The sequence below is a fragment of the Crocodylus siamensis genome, chromosome 7 (assembly GCF_052110815.1).
Source record: "Crocodylus siamensis isolate JL-2025a chromosome 7, ASM5211081v1, whole genome shotgun sequence".
Classification (NCBI taxonomy): Eukaryota; Metazoa; Chordata; order Crocodylia; family Crocodylidae; genus Crocodylus; species Crocodylus siamensis.
Window position 1 is genome coordinate 85,218,975 of NC_143401.1, and position 19,270 is coordinate 85,238,244.

Sequence of the window (19,270 nt, forward strand, 5' to 3'; positions counted from 1 at the left end):
TGCTGCTTCCAGGAAAGCATGTTTTTAATGTCTGTAAGCAGCCTAGGAGTTTTAGGTAAGCCTGTGCTTAGACATTTCCATTTCTTGTGTAGTCTTCACTCCCTAGACATGTTCTTTGTGTCATTATCAGGATGCTGGGGGGAAGGGGAGTGGAAGGCATGGAGGCAGCCTTAGGGGCTCTTCCCCTCCAGGGAGTTTAACCCAGTGTGTCTGGCAGCCAAGGGCCTGGCATGCTGACTGGCAAGACATGACTGCAAATGTACCAGCTTGCCTTAAAGTGCCTGAGTTCATGGGTTGCAAGGTTCTCAGGAGGGGGTTCCCTTTCAACCTGTATGCTCAGCAGCCCATTGTTGCGCCTGGGACATCAGGTGGCATGAGTCGTACCATCAATTTATGGCACTGGACAAACCAGCCACAAAGATGTTCTATTATATACATAATATCTTTGTGGTTTGCTTGCCATTTTATGGTGCCATAAATTGGTTGAAAGTGACAGGTAGCAACATATTACACATTTACATGTCAGTTGTGCCTTAAATGTGACATCAGACATGGACTTCACTCTAGTCTTGGTGAAGAACATAACTTCTGTGGTTTTTCAATGCCACAGTGTGCTTGCTATTGTACAGAAAGCAGAGACCACCATCAGTTTAGTGCTGTTTCTGCTCTGAGGACTTCTGAGAAGTCTTAAGAAAATATAATATTGGCCGTACTTGCCTGACTTACGTAGATCATCAGAAAAAAGGCTCAAATTAGATTTGTGCCATTATTTGCACTTTGATGAAATCTGAGAAGATATATGGAAACTAGTTATAAATGGGGGTAGGAGGTAGAGGGGGAGGTTCAAGGCTATGAAATTATGTTTACACTGTTCTCTGTGATATCTCTAAAACAGAGCTTATGACGACAGGCTGAGAGCCATGGGGCTCTTTAGCCTGAAAAAGCACAGGCTCAGGGACGATCTGATGGCTACCTATAAGTCTATCTGGGGTGACCACCAATATCTGGGGGAACGTTTGTTCACCAGAGTGCCCCGGGGTATGACGAGGTCAAACGGTTATAAACTCCTGCAAGACCATTTCAGGCTGGACATGAGGAAGAATTTCTTTACTGTCCAAGCCCCCAAGGTCTGTAACAGCCTGCCATTGGAGGTGGTTCAAGCACCTACATTGAACACCTTCAAGAACAAATTGGATACTTATCTTGCTGGGATCCTATGACCCCAGCTGACTTCCCGCCCTTTGGGCAGGGGGCTGGACTCGGTGATCTCTCGAGGTCCCTTCCAGCCCTAATGTCTATGAAATCTAATAAAGGGTTTTATCAAAACTCTGTCCTTATGTCTAAGTGGATTTATCAGGAGGCTTAATAATCATAAAAGAATATAGGTAATCAAAGAGCAAAATATTAGAGCAGCTTCTGTATTTGAGGAATGTCCACAACTGCCACTGTTCTGTAGCAGTAGAAATGAGACTGCAGAGGTTGAATGTCTTGAGATGAACCCTGAAAAATTGCCTGCTGTACATGGTTGGATTTATACAACAAGTACTGAGCAAAGGGATCCAATCCAGCTACAAATCTGGAGCAATCAAGTGGCTGCATAACTACTGGATCTAATTCCTGTTGTGCATCCCCAGCTGTCTGGTGCAGATAACATCAGAGAGAGAACTGTTGTGACAGTCAAGAAACTGGTGGTAACTGCTGATGTCTGCCAGAATTGTCATTGTCATTGACGTAATGATGTGAGGGGGGAAAATGTCTTTTGTTTCCAGAAACTCCTATATTATTAAAGATCCCCCTTGCTTCCATGTCTCAAACCCTACATCAGAGGCACAAATGGCAACAAAGAAAATTGGACTATTGCTTTAGCAGAAGTGGCATGATTAACAAATGCTTATTTTGTAGATTAAAAAGTCATTGGAGATGCCTCATGACCAGGGATCCTGGTTTTCTCTGTAGCACATTCTCTAATTAAAACCCCCGGAATCTGCATTTTTCCAAAATTAAAGTGACATGTCAGTGTGTGTCTGTGTGTGTGTCCAATTGAACAGAATGTCTTATTGATATAGTTACCATTTTAAAGTAGTTTGGCGCTTACCAGTGGCTCAATCACTATAATATAGTAAGTTATAAATACCTATAAATGTTGGCATCTGATTTTGGGGTTTTTATCATGGAAAATCAAAGCTCTGTCTACCCCTTTCACTCACCAGGATGCAGGTTCACCTGTGGCTGTCCCCCCCCCCCCCCCCCCCTTTGTGGCGCTCAGCAGCCCTGATATGCTAGTGTCCTGCCCATGCCATTGCCCCTCAGTCCCAAGCCACAGCCCCCCAGCCCTGCTGATGCCCCTCACTCCCAACCTTCAGTCCCCTGGCCACTACCCATCAGTTCCCACCTGTAGCTTCCTGCCCCCTGCAGCCAGGGCTACAGGGCCAGGGACCTGGGTCTGCAGGCCCACCCCCCCCCAGCAGCTCTTGAGGCCCGCTTGCTGCCACTGGGAGGCAGCGGCTGCTGTAGTGGAGAGGATTGCAGAGCCTGGCTCCCCCTCCCCCATGGGTGGCATGGTGGGGTGGGGGGATGTAGGCTGATGGCTTGTTTCATAGTAGCTGAAACTATGAAACAGGCTATCAGCCCACATCACAGGCTCGGGGCTGTCTGCCCTGCTGCCCTTTCCCTGGGGGCCTCTGTGGCCCATTGGACAGGACTCAGTGCGGGAGGACAGAGTGGAGCGGGGCAGGGAGGCTGGGTGTTGCCGCCAGTAGTCCAGTGCTGACACCGGGAGGTGCCCCTTGCCCACCCAGCAGCAGCTGGGGCACAACTCCTTGTTGCCACCTCCACTGCTGCCAAGTGGGCAAGGGGCACCTCGCCATGATGTCGCGGGGCTCCTGGTGGCAGTACCGAGCCTCCTTGCCCTGCCATGCTGGGTCCTGCATTCTGGGCTGTGGAGGCATCTGGGGAGCAGGCAGCAGGGTGAGGAGCCCCAAGACCGCAGCTGCCCCTCCCCATGGGCTCTGCTCCAGCCGTGCCGCTTGTGGGGAAGCCGGGCTCTGCACTGTGCTTGGGCTGCAGCAGCTGTTGCCTGACCTGGGCAGTAGCCAGGGCTCAGGTGCTGCTGGGAGTGGGGGTGCAGGGGGCTGTGGATCTGGGTCCCTGCTCTGCATCTGCCCCCACCCCATGTACAAATCTGGGGGACATGTGCCCCCCCTCCCCAGGAGTACATGCAGCGCTGGGGAGCTCTGGAACTCTGCCAGCCTGCAAAGAGAAACCCTCTGTTTCCTTTCTTCTTTAAAGGAGAAAATCTGCCTTTTTCTCCTTGAAATGAGAAAATTGCCTTTTCCTGTGTTGTTTCACGGTGAAAGGAAAACTTGGATCCCTGCTCATGAGCTGTGTATAGTTGTGCTTAACATGAAAGTTTTGAAGTAAAGGGGGAAAGGCTAGTGAAAAGGAGAAATGAAAGAATTGCTTGCTGTTTTTAAACGATTTGGCATGAGGACTGGTACAGGAGTGCATCGTGTAGCTGAGTGAGGACTTGGGAGCATGATGGGAATGGCATCGTCACTCTGAGTTGTAGATGGGTTTTAAATGATTTATGAGGAGTTATGATTTGGAGATCATATCAGTTGTGTGAGACAAAGTAAATCTAGGCTTTCAGAAAATTAAAACTGGCAGGAATGCTTGTAAACTGCTTAAATGCAACTCTTTAATGAATCTCAGGTCAGTGTATGAGTTATCATAACAATGTGCCTTATTTTCCACTGATGATGGGTGGAAGGAATACTGTGACATGCCATACTGTCCCTTTGGTGGAGAGGTCGAGAGCTGAGGTCCATTCAGTATGGCCTGTGGGTGTTTGACTCCACGTAAAATGTTTGTCTTGCTGCATAATGTCTAGGTGTACTTTCCAATGAACCTCTCAGTTTTTTTGCATTTCCTCTGATCCCTAGTTTCCTGTGCTCAAGCCTTGGAGCCCCTGCTAAGGCACCTGAATGCATTAATGTTTAAAGGGTTGGCCTACAAGGAAAAAAAATCAATGAGACCTCTGAATTTTTTTCCATAAAGAGTTAACAAAGTGGATAAGTCTTGCTTTTGTACAATTCAGCAGCTCTCAGCATAGTGAGTATAGAGGGGCACTTTTCAAAGCCTGTGGCTGTAATGGGAAGGGAGTAGAACAGAGCATGTCAGGCTGGAGGTAGAAAATTGTGTGAAACATTTTACAGGCATTAGTGATTCTGGCTGGCGTGTGTTGCTTATGAAGGTACCAGGAGCCCAAAGAAGGCAATTGTTAAGGTTGACGACGTTTGTATGTAGCTGGACTCCACTGGGATTGTCTTGGGGGCTCATCCTAGAGCTCTGTGTCAGTACACCTTCACCATTGAGCCTCAGGTGGGGAGGCTGTTCCAGGTTTTCTCTTGGCTTCCTTTGTCGTTCAGCAGGACTGTTGTTTCTTCCCTCTGTCTGAATTTTGCTTCTTGACTTTGCTGTACTCCACCTCTCTCTCTCTTTCTCTCCCCCCCCCCCTTTGCCGTGTTCTGCAGACAGGGGCATTGTAGGTTTGCAATTGGATTCTTTGCGGTAATATAGCAGCATCCACCCATGCATTTTATGCAATCCTCTTAGCAATTTTCCATTTACTTCATCCAGGCTGTAGTTTAACTTGACCATCAAGAACTTGGGAATTATTGCAGAACTCAAAATTCAGTGTGGTTGCACAGGAGACTGTGATGATGATACCAAGTAAGTTTTAGTGGTAGAATTTTGGTGGTTTTAATTCGTATGTACCCAAGCAATGGTATCTTCTGCTTTTCTTTTCAGTGTTACTGCTGTTACAGTTCTTTAGTTAAAGGAAAATGGCAGCTTAAAGACTTTCATAATCGCTTCATCTAGTTGTAAAAAGGTAATTGTCACACTTCACTACTTTTTCCACAGTCTAAGTGGCAGAATGGATTTTTGTTATCTTTTCAATAATTGCTTCTCGACTAAGACCAAGAATGGGAAATTTTGGCTTGAATCATATCTTTATTTTTATGATAAAGGTGTTCTAAAAAGAAGTGCCAATCTGTTTCAGTCACTCTAGGTTAATCTTAATGATGTCTAATTAACCAGACCTTCTCAAGGCTGGTAGGTACTGGATCCATTGTTGCTGCCTGACTTTGTAAGCTAATACAGTCATTTATGCAAGTACGCTTACTGAAGTCACTGGGGCTATTTATGTGACTATAGATGTACGGTAGTGGAAAGAGTCTTTGAAGCCAGATTGATTGAAGTCTGACAGTTACGAGCAACTCTTCTACCGAACATATTGTCTAATGTGTAGAAAGAAGCTTGGTGGAATATATAAATTTACATTTGGACATCTAAGGAATTGTGAACAACAAGGGGAGGAAATAGTTTTAAAATTTACAGTAATGCTGTTCTCGTAAGTTTGGAGCTGCTTGTGTTAATTGGTAACCAGGGGAAAAATCCTTTTGAGGAAAAGTGCAGCTTATTTTAACTGCAAGGATCTTTCTTCGGAAGGAAATGGCATTTGATATTCAGTCCTTCCTACTGTTAGATGCTTTGGCCACTGTAAATATGCAGAAAGGTAGCATGGACATGTTAATCTACTCAGTTAATTATTTAACAGTGGGAATTGGTATATTTGGCTGATAGTGTAGCCTTTTAACAAGTATTTATTTAGACATTTGCATCTTAAAGCACATGTATAGTTCTGCTGAAATCACTGAGTCATCTCTTTGGATTGGAAACCAACCCATAATGTTCTGTTTGGTTATAAGGAGTTAATGGTTACCGAATTTATATATTTTTGGTTTACTGAGTTTTGTGAAGTTAGGGTATCCTAGGGACTCTAGAGAGCCAAGTAGCATTTAGAGATGGACAAGTCATTAATCAGTAGAGTTTTGTGACAAGTGTTTCGTTAGACGAGAATAAGGTTATGCTCATTTTGGAGGGAAAATACTAAAACCTTCTATGCAGGAAACTAATGGCAGATTAGATTACAATATATTGAATGAGTGTTCAGATGTAAAGGAATAGTATATTACAAATAGCTTGCAGAACTTTTTTAATAGAAAATCTTTTGTGAAATTGCTTACTCAAGTGAGAAGGACAGATGCCTAACGTAAGATAGATGTTGAACAAATAAAGAGACTCGTCAAAGCGTCTTGTTTTAGAACATTCCTCAGTTGTTATACACCAACTCTTAAATCGGAAATCACTTGTTCAGGTAGCACAAGTGGACTTATCCTTTGAAGACTATTTGGGGTGGGGAAATGGAGGGTGCATGTTTTAGAGCAGTGGAGGCCAACCTTTTGGGCAGGTTTGTCACAAACTACTGTATTTACTTGAATCCAAGATGATCCCCCAATAATTAGATTTTATACATCGACAATTATAACAAATTTATAAGTTTCCATCTAAAGAATCTAATTATTGGGGGACATCTTCAATTTGTCCCCCCAACTGCTGTTGTGGGGAAAGCAGCAGTGGATGTGAGAGGCCCAGACCCCTTACTCCAATTGCTCCCCTGCTGCCTGTTCCCTGCCATGTGCCTGCCTTCCCCTCCGTGCCTGTGTCTGTTAGAAGTATGCTAATATATCGGTCCATATTAGATTGGCACCGATAAAAGGAAAATTGACATTATTGGCAATTGGCATTTTTTGGGTTGGTGTAGCCAGTAACGTTTCTGATAAATGTTGCACGTATGCGGCCAGGAATGGGGAGGGAGTGGGACAGGGGTGGGCACTGCCCAGCCGGGGCAGGGCATGGGGTGGAGCTGCAGGTGGCTCATCTGTGGGGAGCTGGGGGTGGGGAGGGCAGGAGGCTCCCTGCTGCTGCATGCACCCTGATATGTGTGCAGGGCAAGGGCTGGCTGCCCACTGGGGGCTGTGCTGGCCTCTTCCTGCCCAGGGGTTTGGGCTGGGGCTTCTTTGGGGGTGGGCAGTTGGTGGCGGTGGTGCTGGGAGAGAACAGCCCCCCTTCCCAGTGCTGTCACTACCTGCTCTGCCTTGGCCCAGCCACTGCTGCGGGGGGGTTGAGTACATCCCCTGGCCTTGAGCCTGCAGTGGGCTGTCTGCCCACACCCCACACACACATCCGGCAGGGTGGGGGCAAATGCCCTCCATATCTTTCCCAGGGGTGTGTGTAGCAGGGAGCACCCCCACACCTCCACACCCCCTGTGACGAGCTGCCTGCAGTTTTGTCTTGCGCCCCACCCCAGGCTGGGCACCACCTGCCTCAGCCCCACTCCCTCCCTTCCTCACCATGGGGGCCTCAATCTGCCCCACCTCCAACCCCTTCCCTCCCCCATGCCTCTTCCCCCCTCCTCCCCCAACTTAGTAGCTAGATGGTGCTCTCCAAGCTGCTGGGCTGCATTTTGGCTATTGGATAGGTATGAGCTGATATGGCTGGTTAATAATCAGTCATCAGTATCGGCCAAAAAAAATCCCAATGACTCTGCCTGTCAGCTCCCCACCCCATCCCTTCCTCCAATCCAGCTGCCCCTCCCTGCTTATCTTCTGCTCCAGGTCCCTTCAACCCTAGTCTGGCCCGTTGGGAGCTGCCGCCATGGCTCCCTGGCTTGGTTGGGTGGGGTTGCTGCTGCCAAGTGCCCCTATCTGGAGCAGAGCTACAGCAGAAAGTAAGGGCAGGGAGTGGGGGAGCAGGTTGTATGCCCCAGCCCTCTCCCCATGGCCTTTCCCTGTGCTTTCCCTGCTGTGTGCCCGCTTCCCCACTAAACCAACCACTCCAGCCCAGGACATGTGGCTGTTCAGCTCCAGGTTCAGCCCTAAGCCTGGGGCCAAAGCCAGGGCCTGAGCTTGTACTTGAATCCAAGGTGAGACCTTTTTTCCCCCCCAGGCTACGTGGAAAAACTTTGCCTTGGATTCAAATAAATACAGTAAGCCCCATGCCACTCTGATTCCCTTCTCTTATTTGATCAACTGTTCTGTTTTCTGCTCTTTGCCTGGTCTCCCTTGTGCTGTCGGCTCTTTGTCTGAGCTGCCATGTGCTACACACGTGGGCTGATTGTGCCGCTTGTGGCATGTGTGCTGCAGGTTGGCCCCTCCTGATTTAGAGGGTGCAGAGGTACCTTTTGCTTAGGAGAGGAGACTTAGTGGCATATCATTTGTAGCAAATGCATTTTTTTGAGTATAATGTGTATGAGAGAGGACTCCTCAAAGCTCAACTTAACGTGCCTTTGTGCATTGTGTACATTTGATACTAAAAGTAACTTGGCCAGTCTTGAGAACTAAATCCAGAACTTTCCTCCTAAATTTGTTACTTGTTCATTTTTGATCATGTATCTCTTCTTACTGATTACAATGTATTGAAAACCCCTTTTATTCCATTATGGCATTAGAGTTACCTTTTAACCCTCCTTCTGTTACATGCCATTAGAAGCCTGCTGTGAAAACCAGTGCTTTCTTTGTACTCACTAAGTATATTAGGAGAGAAAATTAGGACAGTATAAAAAGCAAGCATTTTTTTTCAGTAAGTAAATGCATATACAATATTAGTTGTGGAGTTAGTACCTTTCTTTTACAAATATCCTTCAGCAGTGAAAAAAATCACCTTTTATAGGAGATAAAACCTCTGACTTGTGGAGATGAGGCTGAAATGCAGTTAAATAATTGTCCATCTCACCATGGGCATTTATGACAGGGTAGTATACATCAGATAGTGCTGCATCCTATTTGGGCAATCAACTTTTACTCTCTTTATGTTTCATTCTGTGCGTTTCCCTGACTAAAAGCCTTAAGAGCTGCCTGGGTTTAGCACTGTTGTAAAAGAGGGCAGGTTCCCACTTCTTCACACAGCAAACTGCAATATTTGTGCCTCTTAGGCCAGGCAAAACTACACTCCTTAAAGCACCACAGGAAGTTTGAGAAAGGCATGGCCCAACATCTACGACCAAGTCTGTTTTCTTGTTTCCTTCCTTCTGCAAGATCTAAAAATAGCAAAGTGTTTCTCTGGGTTGTTTTTTTTTTTTTGGGGGGGGGGGGGGAGAATGGTGGCATGGTGCTTCCTAGAGCTGGGACAGTGCGCCTGCGACCACTTTGATTGCTGAGCCATAGTTTAATGACACCATTTATCTCCAGGATTTATTTTTGTTTTTTGCAAGTGGATCCATGCAGGAACAAACCCAATTGCAGGGTCTATTTTTGCCAGAACTTTTCAAAGTAAATTGACTTGGTTATGCTGTATATTAGTTTGTTTTAGGCTTCCTAGACTTATTGCTGTACATGTCATATATTAGGCAATGATGCAGACCCCTATGAGAAAATTGGATACTGTAGACTACATTTTTTGTTTATTTGCCTGGGGGTTTTTTGCTGGTATTTTTGCTAGCGGGGTTTGTAATTGGAAACGTAAATTTTCAGATGTTTGGTTGCCCTTCGATGAAACATCAAATCCACTTTCAGCTGCAGGAGTTTTAACTTGAAAGTGTAGCTTGTGGTCTCTTTGCCTCTCTGTCTCTCTCTTTCTGTCTCTCTCTAGTTAAATTTTTACAGCCTTTTATGGTTTCTTGCAGGCCAGCCCTCCAGATCTCTATATTGAACGATTTAACATAGCTCTTGGACAATATATGGGAGCATTGCAGAGCATTGTGCCTCTTTTCATATATATGGTAAGTTTAGAACATTCCTTCCCCATAAAACACCTCCATGCACATGAAATATGAACTGAATATAGGGCAGTTGTAAGTTCAGTCATTTTTTTTCCTGCAGAATTTAGGATGATATATTTTTTTTTTCCCCCGTTTGCTGTTGGCAGCACAGTTGCAATCAATTGAGGAGTACAGAAAACTGGTGCATACTGGTTGTTTGCCATAATTTTCTGGCTTGCTAATTTTCATTATGGAAAGCTTGTTTTGTGTGTTTAACACCGAAACTATTATGCGAGTCTTCAAACATATTGGGATAGTTGTTGGCTTGTTGCATCTTAGTCTGCTAGTTTGAAGGAAACTATTCCTTGCAGTCTGTGTACCATGCAATTCCAAAGTTTACAACACATGCATGCACATCCGTTATCTCTGTTTTCAAGGGATTGTAAGCTGCCTTTTTGATCGGGAAACTTGGACATTAATTGGACCAAAGCAAGTTTCTTCACAGAGCTTTTAAGTTCTCCCAGATATGTTTTGCAGCTGGTCTAAATTCATTGAATGTCAGCTGACTTGTAGACTACATAAATTCCTGCCTGTAGAAGTTACAGGCTCCTTAATAACCATGAAGAAGCTTATATTAAATCTGTTGGGATCTTTTGAAGTCCCAAGACTGATATTTTTTTGGAATGTATAATTCAGGTTTTGTTTTGACTGCTTCAGAAATGTGTGTGGCCCTGATAGTCTTATTCACCTGCTGCAGTTTTAGCTAAGGAGTCATTACTAAACTCTTTAATCCTGCAGATTATAAAAGGAAGTTGGTGTTCTTCATGCCCCCCTCATGTAAGCCAGGGGCTTGTGGAGGCAGGATCTGGAAGTGGGAGTATAGCAGCGTGTATAGTTTCCATCTTAAAAAGATTGTATCAAACAGATTTCCCAGGTTTATGAAGGGAATTGGGCCATTTTCTATCTCATTCTATCCCAGGAAGAGTAATGTGAAAACCGTAAGGAGAGAGTGAGTCTTACACTTGATTAACCACATGTTTCTTTGCAGTTAGCTAGGTCTCCTTAAAAGCCTGCAGTGCTCACTGCCTGCAATCAGAGTCATATCATACTTTGAGCTCCTCAATCCTCTGAATTTTAGTACCCATTTCTTTAAAATAAATGATAAAAATGTTTGAGTGTTATCACCAGAAGACATACCTATTGTGGAAAAACCTGGCCAAAATCTGTCTTCAGTGGGTTACATTTCAGGCATTGCAGAACAGGCAAAAGTTACTGCTATCTAATGGTAATAATGGCAAAAACTTTTCCCGTAAGACCGGGTCTGATTCTTGTATAGCTTTCCCTACCCTCTCTGTCTTTAGACACCGGTTACAATCTCAAAATAGTCAAAACAAAGGAAGAGTTCATAAACAGCAGTAGGGCTCTACCAAAAACACATACGGTAAAAGCTGCGCTATCTGGCATCTTACAAGCAGGCATGCTTCACTGACTGGCATGCCCGCTCGTAAGATAAAGTGAAACCGGAAGTGCCCACCGTGGCACTTCTGGTTTCTCTGAGCCCCCACAGCCCGGGGAAAAGATGCCTGCACTGCTGAGCCCTTGCGGCCCGGGGGCATAACAGGCCGTGCGGGGCCCTCCTTCCTGACCCGCAGGGCCCGTGGGAGGGCGGCAATGCGGCAGAGGGATGCCCCAGACACGGCAAGAGAAGTGGTCATTAACCAGCACGTTTTGTAATCTGGCATCCCCCATTCCCTGGGGATGCCGGATAACGGAGCTTTTACTGTACATAAATAGATAAAAATGGCATGATTATTCAGTTCCTCAAGAACAAAAGACATGAAGTGACAACAAAGCGACATGAAGAGCCCCAACCTCTCCTCTGCCCAGCCTTGCTCATTAGGACACAAGTAATGGTCTGTTGCAAGGGTGTGAAACACGCAGCCCATGGGCCAGTGTCATCCTCTGGATGTGGGTCATCGGACCCTGGAGCCTTTCATGGGGTGGCCCATAGGACTTGTCGCCAGAGCTGTTGGAGCCCCTGTGGCCAGTGGTGTTTTAATTCCCATGGCTGCTGGAGCTGCTGTTTCTGCACAGATCTGGAACCCAGGAAGTTGCGTGCTCGTCTCCCCTTTTCCCTCCCTGCCCCCACACACTCCTGCAGAGCTCAGCGTAAGATCGTTCAGACACTGCACCTCATTCTTGCCAGCACTTAAGCACGTGTAGCTTAACACTTATAGGACTGCTAGTATGAGCAAAGTGGCACAGGTATCTGCTTTCCAGCATTGAAGTATGTAATATTCAGTGGCGTAGCAACAAAGTTTGGCACCTGGGGCAAAACCTGCAGTGGCAACCTCCCCTCACCCCATGCACAGATCCGGGTGTGTGTGTGTGTGTGTGTGGGGGGGGGGGTGTGTGTGTGTGTGTGTGTGTGTGTGTGTGTGTGTCTCCCATGCTTTCCCAGGAGCTCATGCAGCAGTGGGAGCCATGCTTCCCCCATCCCTTCACCCCTCTCTAACCGAGCCACTCATGGCTCCATCTTGCACCCGCCCCGGCTGGGCAGCGCCTGTTGGCGCCCCTTCGCTTTGGTGCCTGGAAAGGTTGTCTCGCTTGCCCCCCCGCTCCCTTTTGCTGTGGTACTGGTAATGTCATGGGCTGACCTTGCAGAACTATTTGGGAGCTAATATTAAGTTCAAGATTTTTCTGAAAACAGTTTATTTTTTAGTGTTGCAAATAACATGAAAATTGCCATAACTGGAAGAGATGAGAGAAGTTGTTTTTTCTGAAGTCTTACTGTATAGATTTAAAAGCACTTTTTACAGAATCATTTTCCCTCTTTGTTCTCGTAGAGGTGAAATGGACTAGATGAGCTCTTTGTGGGTTAGTCATTCTACCACAACAGGGAAGGTTTTTTGTTTTTTTTAGTCTAAAAGGGTTCATTTAAACTGTAGTTCTGTTTAATAGCAAGTCTGCAAAGTCTGCAAAGGTTGAGAACCACTGACTTGGAAAATTATGCATGTGACAATGTTTTCATCCAGTTTTGTAATGGTTTCTCTCATGTTTTGGGATTGCTTCTCCCATGGCGATGTATATTCAAGTTTTGTTTACCAGTAGTTCTTGATAGGCCTTCCCTCTTCCCAACTCCCAAAAAGAAATGCATGCTGAAATATATCTTTGAGAGGTAATCTGATTAAAATGCAAACATACAAGCCTTTTTATATCTATTTTGCACCATTATGAGCTTGAAAAGATGTTGCAAAAGCTTTTGTTCTAGGGCAACAGATTTTTCCAATCGCTGTTAGGTAGTTAGAGCACTGAAATGCAGTTTGATAAAACTGATTTTTTTTTTTCTTTTTTTGTGCATCAAGTTGCACCAAAGTATTGTATTAGTAAGGATAACTATTTATTTTAGAAAACCAAGAAGTCAACTCATGTGCGTGTTCCTAGAAATGTGGTACAGTTTGAACATGCTTTTCCTGTTTTGATTTAGCAGTATTGGAAAGGGAACGAGTCTGTATCTTTCTGTGGGCATGATCCTGCATCCGTTAATTAAATGGTAAAATGTTGATTTCAGTATTGTGTGCTCAAGACGCATTATGTGCATGGGAAAAATGAAAGTGTAGGAAATAGGCATCTTTGGTCCACTTGTGGACATCACTGTGGCTTCTTCTCAAATGTTCCCCGTCTCTTACTTTGATACTTCCGTAGCTTGATGTACAGCGACTAGAAAACTTAAAGCATGGAGTATAGTCAGTACTCTTATGCAGTGCTTGAATTTCACACTTAGATTTCGCCCAACTGGCGCGAGCACAGCTTCATGTGCATCAGTTTATCACGTTGCTCTGGAAGGGGGGGGTGGGGTTATAGGAGATGAGTAGCTGTGTCTGAATTCCATAGGCAGCATATCAGTTCATCTTCCCACCTATCTATCAGACTCTTGAACAGATTTGCCACTTGTGCTTATTTCAAGGAATGGCAAATAATACCTTTTAGCTGGAGATTATCTTTTATGAAAAATCTGCCAGCTTCTTCCCCAATGGGGCGGAGCCCTCCTCTAGCACTTTTAAATTGGCACAGAAACACTTATTGACTATAGCATAACTGTGTCTTGGAGAAACACAGTGACTGTAACTAGTAAAAAATCACTTCCAAGTAAACAAATGCTGCTTTTATTCTACAGTATCATCTGTTACCATGCATGTAAAATGTCTCTTGTCTCAATTAATTATCTGCATTAGAGATGCAAAAGGCTTGTTAGCAATCTGGTCCTTTCCACCTGTCAGTATTCCTCCCTCTTTCATCTGGCCTGAGGCACCCACCAACTAATTGTACCCCACCCAGGTCTTCTGCCACCAGGGTGGGAGTGAGCTACCCATGTATACACCCCCACCCTGCCAGCAAACCCTGTTTTGCCTCACTCCTGCCCTCATGGGCGGAAGGGCCCAGCCCGGCCAGTACGCAGCTTCTGGGCAGGGCTGCTGGAGCCACTGCAGGACCTGCTTGGCTTCCCTGGCATCTCACTCACTCAGGGCACCAGGAGGGAAAGCGGCAGGGGTGTGGGGAGGGGGAGCTGCAGCTGGGCAGGAGCATGGGGCTGGGGCTGGAGCTGGCAGCGATGTAGAGCCCTCACCCAGGGGGTGGCAGCAGCATGGAGCTCAGGTGGGCAGGGTGTGAGGGAGGGTGAGGGGGGGTGCAGCACCAGCAGGCAAGGGGCACTTGGGGCACTTGTGCTCGGCACAGACACTGGTGTTCAGCGATGTGCGGCTTTGGCCAGCGCTGCACCTAGGGTCACCTCTGCCACCTCTGCACTTGCTCAGCGCTGGAGGGAAGCGCCATGCGCTGGAGCCTGCTGCCTTCCCTGCCCCCTGCTGTGCAGGTCCTGGGACTCTGCCGAAAGTGGAGGGGAGCCCCAGCCCCTGATTCCCTATAGAGTCCTAGGACCTGTGCAGCAGGGGACAAGGAAGGCAGCTGGCTTCTGCATGTGGGGCTTCCCTCCAGTGCTATGCAAGTGTGGGGGCTGCACGTGCAGGACAGGGAGCGACGGTGACAAAAGCGATCGTCGCCGTGAGGTGCAGCGCTGGCCGGAGCTGCACGCCGCTGGGCATGTGCGCCCCCACCTGTTGCTGCTGCTGCACCCACCAGGGGGATTTCTATGCCTCCTCCCATCCCCTTCCCTCCAGGAGCTCAAGCCCGGCTGGGATCCTCCAGCTCAACCGTGCCAGCTGGGGAAGGGGTAGAGGAGTAGATGGGTCTGGGATGAATCCATCCCAGCTCTGAGCTGTGGGAACACAAAGTGCCCAGGTGGGTGCTTTCCCCCTGCACCAGGCTGATTCTGGTGGGGGGGCATCAGTGCAGATTGAGGGTGAATATATTCCCTTCCCTTGGACTCTCCTCTCAGAGGCTGACAGCTGGGGAAGGTGTGGGACAGGGTTGATCTCAGCCTGGGTGGGAGCTGGGGCGGGTGGAAGGGGGCAACCTGTGGTGGGTGTTCCCCTTCCCCTGCTGACACTGGCTGCCAAGTAGGCCTGAGCTGCTGGTTCAGCAGCCTTAGACAGCCTGGCCACGAGGGATGGTGCACATGAGCACCCCCAGGCTCCTGGTGCATGGGAGCACCCCCAGGAATCTGGCCTGGGCCAGTGCCAGCTTCTGCCTGTCTTAGTCACCCAAACACTGAACATCACTGCAGTTTGTTACAGGTTCAATCTAGACTGACTAATTGGGGAGGGGTTGTAATATAAGAAAAGGTGCTTTTGTGAAAGCAGGCTTACATCATTAGAAAGCAGATTATAAGAAGGACAGAGAAATTAAAATACAAAAGACAAGGGAAGTGGGGAGAGATGAGGGGACAGGGACAGTGGGAAAGACAAGCAAAGGAGTAGTAAACCCTTGTGGGGGCGGGGGGGAGGAGGTCCAAAAACTAATCCAGGTAATGAAGTCATCCCTGTTTAAACTAGACTTAATGTAGTCTGATTTGTGGATGACTTTTTTTCTGCAGTTTCCTGTTCAAACTGGTTTTTAATTTTTTTGCTTGAGAGCAGCAGTCCTGAGGTCAGCAGTTCAGTGTCTAGGGAGGCTGAAGTGTTCTGCCACCAGGTTTTTCAGAACATAAATGTACCTGTTTATATAAAGTAGATTCATGCATTGCACTCATGAGGGTCTTCCCCTTTTTTAATAAAAGTTCAGCATAGAAGTAAATTGAAGAATGGCAGTAAAGATAAGAAAACTATGTATACTCTTTATTCTTTTAACCAAAAAATGTTCTAAGTTTTATTGCCATTGGCCAAGAATGACCATGATTGTAGTAGATATCATTACTCTAATTGCAGTAGAGGCAGGATTTGTTTCCAAGTTTGTACATGTTCAACTAATGATAGCTTTGCTATTTGTTTTCTTTTATTTCTGTTTTAAGATGTAGTTGATATGAATGTTTCATTTTAAATCTAATGGGATTATTTCAGAATGGTGGGTTTATTATTGTCTTTCAGCAGTTTCAGTAATTATCTAGAGTACAGATTTCAGAAACCATTTAAAAACTACTCTAATTTAGTTAATGTTGTTTTTGAAATTGTTAGGATTAAATATTGCTGTGACTGTTGTGGGGAGAGAAGGAAAAATGAAAAAAATTGCTTTGGTATGGGAACCCTTAACTCCCTCCTGGCCCTCCCTCCTTTTATTTTATTATTACTATTCTTTTTTCATTTTTGCCCAGTCCTACCTTGACTTCATATGGGCTGTTTTCAGTGAGGTATTTCTTGTTACCTGTAAGGATACTGGAATTAAGCCCTCTATTGTCAGAATGACCCTTTTCTTTTGATATTTGAAAATGGCCACATCATGTCCCTTTTCCTTGGTGTCACTGTGTTCAATAGGCAGCTTTGACTGGGTAAATATAGAAATAGTGAAGGGTAGAATTTCCTGTTGATAATGCCATGTAGGTTGAGTTAACCTGTTTATGATTTAATATGGAGGTGGGGTCTTATTCCATTTATCTGGACTATGCATGTTCTAGGTATTGCTGTGGTACTCACATTTCAAATTGTTGCTGATTAGAAATAGGTAGTTAGTTTTTGATATCTGGTAAGTGGCTGAACCTATCAACATGCACTGCAGTAAGACAGATCATCAGGTCAAGGAAGTGCTGTTCCTGAACTGTAAGTCATATTGAAAGAGCAGGCTTCTGGGGACATCACTTGAAGAACAACAACTAAATCATCCAGACGTTTCATGTCTGTAAATGCAGGTTATTTTATATGCCTGCTTTCAGAGGGATTCTGTATCTTTCTTTTTGCCTGGGAATCTGCTTGGAGAGACCTAATTGAATTATTTTCTCCTTCCTATGGTACAGAAATAAATAAAATTTCCCCACATACTTTCAGCAGTTTCTCCAGGGAAATAAAGGACAAAAATATTTATTTAAAGAAAACAAACCTCTAAACTGGCAGGGCAGGTTTATGTGGACAGACTCTTTGTGTACCTTTGTGTGCATATTTGTGGTGGTATCAAACCAGAAGTGGTTGTGTGTTAAGATTTTAATCAGGAAGCTTAGTAGTTTTGTTTATAATCAGACTTGTATTACTACCTGACTTGGGGAAGCTGATGCTAGGAGTGGGGAGTAATAAGCTGTACCTCTTACAAGGCCCTTGTGCCTCAAAACTTATTACCAGGTTATTTTAAATCTTTCAAGTTAAATTATGCTTCTCTTAAACTTGCATTTTCTTTTTGGAAGGGATCTTCACTGTAGTTCTGTAATAGCAACTCTGGCTAAAATGCCCAGCTCGTGTCTTGTAAAGAGGAGAAGGGTCTGTGGGAGAAGGACCCTTAATCGCTTGTCTTAGTGGTGGATTGGTACTGGGTAAGGAAGGGAAAAATAGCATCACCTCCAGTCCCACTCCTGGTATCTCCCTGAATCTTGGCTCTAGTTGAGGGCAAAGCCCATGTTTGGGGAACTGGCTTAAGTTACATGTGCTAAAGGCCACATTTATTAGCAAAAGGTTTGGTGTCCATTGGGGGCATTTGATGTAGAGCTGTTGTCCTAAAAGTTTCTAAAAGGGGGGCGGGGAGGGGGACCCACTCTACATTTATGGTTCAGAAATGTGGGTTATATATATTGGGCACATCAGGACGCTGAACGGCTTCCATTTGAGATGCGTGCCCAAGATCCTGAAAATAATTGGGGAAGGCAAAATGCCAAACATAGAGGTGCTGTAGCGTGCAGGACTGACACTTAGAAACCACCATCAAGAAGAGCGGGTTGTGATGGCTTGGCCATGTCAGGAGAACCGGAGATCATATTCTCAAGACTATTTTGTCCAGTGAGATTCAAGATGGCTCTAGAAAGTGGAGTTGCCCTCTATGGCGGTACCACAATGTGTGCAACAAATATGAAGTCATTCGACATCAATGTTGAAAGCTGGGAGGAGTGCACAGAGTCCCATCCAATTTGGAGGGACCTTCTGGTACTTGGTGCAGCTCAGCATAAAGTGGCTTTGAACTAGAGGGTAGAAGTAAAGTGAGAAAGAAGAAAGCAGTGTGCTGCAGACTTGGACTCCAGCTCAGACAGCACATGGGTCTGTAAAACTTGTAACAAGCTGTCGTTCTTGGATTGGATTTGTCAGCCACAAGCTGATTCATCAGGCATCTGACTAAACCTTTAATGTGTACACCGTGATCCAGAGGATTGATGGTTGCCATGAAAACTCAAACCTTTATTCTTTCCCTTGCACCAGTGAGTTCTCCAGTAAACGCCTCTAGTTCAGTGGCAGTGAATTTTAACATGCTGCAGGCATACTTGTTTGTAATTACAAATGTTTATTTTTTATTCTAGGTCGATATCTAGAATAGAGAACAAATATTATTGTACTCTATCAAAGTCAGTCCTGGGTAACTTTTGCAAAAACACCCAAAAGTTTTTGATCTAGGAACAAGCTGCTTTCAAATTACTCTTTGGACATGAACACAACACTAACGCTACTATAACTTGGATTGATTTGCTAATCTGGTATAATTTAGCAGTATTCTGGAGTGGATAGCTGCTGCAGTAGGTCTAGTTACAGTACATTGCCATTGAGTAACATGGAGGCCAATAGTAGCTTGGCTGCATTGATCAAACAGCTAACCTAGGATTGAAGCAGACACATGCCACATACTCCAAGCATAGGTGTTGGCTCTCACTCCTTGGCCTTTCCAGTTCAGATCACATGTATTACCTCTGCTTTTTACAGGGGTGAATTCACCCAAGCTTAGTAAGTTACGTGATATAAGATCATGTTTTTTGTGCCCACTCCTTGCTTATGTCTGTGCAAGAGTGGCTTGTTCCTTTATAAACCTGTGTCCACACTCTTAGATGGCAAATTGAAGCAAAACAGTTTGTAGTGGGTTTCCTTTTTTTTCTAAGTTTCTTTCATATTCACTACTGTTTCAGTAGTGCACAGCCCCAAACAAAATTACTGTTTATGAAATAAAAGCTGTTTTTTGATGTTTCCCTCCCTCCTTTCTTTCCAGTGAAAAGACAACAGCTTCTCTTTTGGAGTACAGTATACTGAATGCTCTTACCCAGTTTTGTTTAAACCAAACATACACCTGAGGAATAAAGATGTATTGACTTGTGCTTTTTGCTGGCTAATTGCTGTAACAAAGACAAATATTATAGGGTTAAGTGTAATCAGTAACTGT

At 45.3% G+C, this 19,270-nt stretch overlaps 1 protein-coding gene across 3 annotated transcripts in view; it reads left to right on the plus strand.

Moving 5' to 3' along the window:
- The window catches only part of CACUL1 (CDK2 associated cullin domain 1), a 78,727-nt gene that overhangs the window by 21,488 nt on the left and 37,969 nt on the right, over positions 1-19,270 (plus strand). For 2 of the 3 annotated variants that reach the window (XM_090057747.1, XM_090057745.1), the window contains exon 4: positions 9,527-9,622. The exons of the other annotated variant lie outside the window; for it this stretch is intronic. In XM_090057747.1, coding sequence (XP_089913873.1) covers positions 9,527-9,622 — 96 coding nt within the window. The remainder of the gene's footprint in view (positions 1-9,526; positions 9,623-19,270) is intronic. 3 annotated transcript variants of the gene reach the window in all.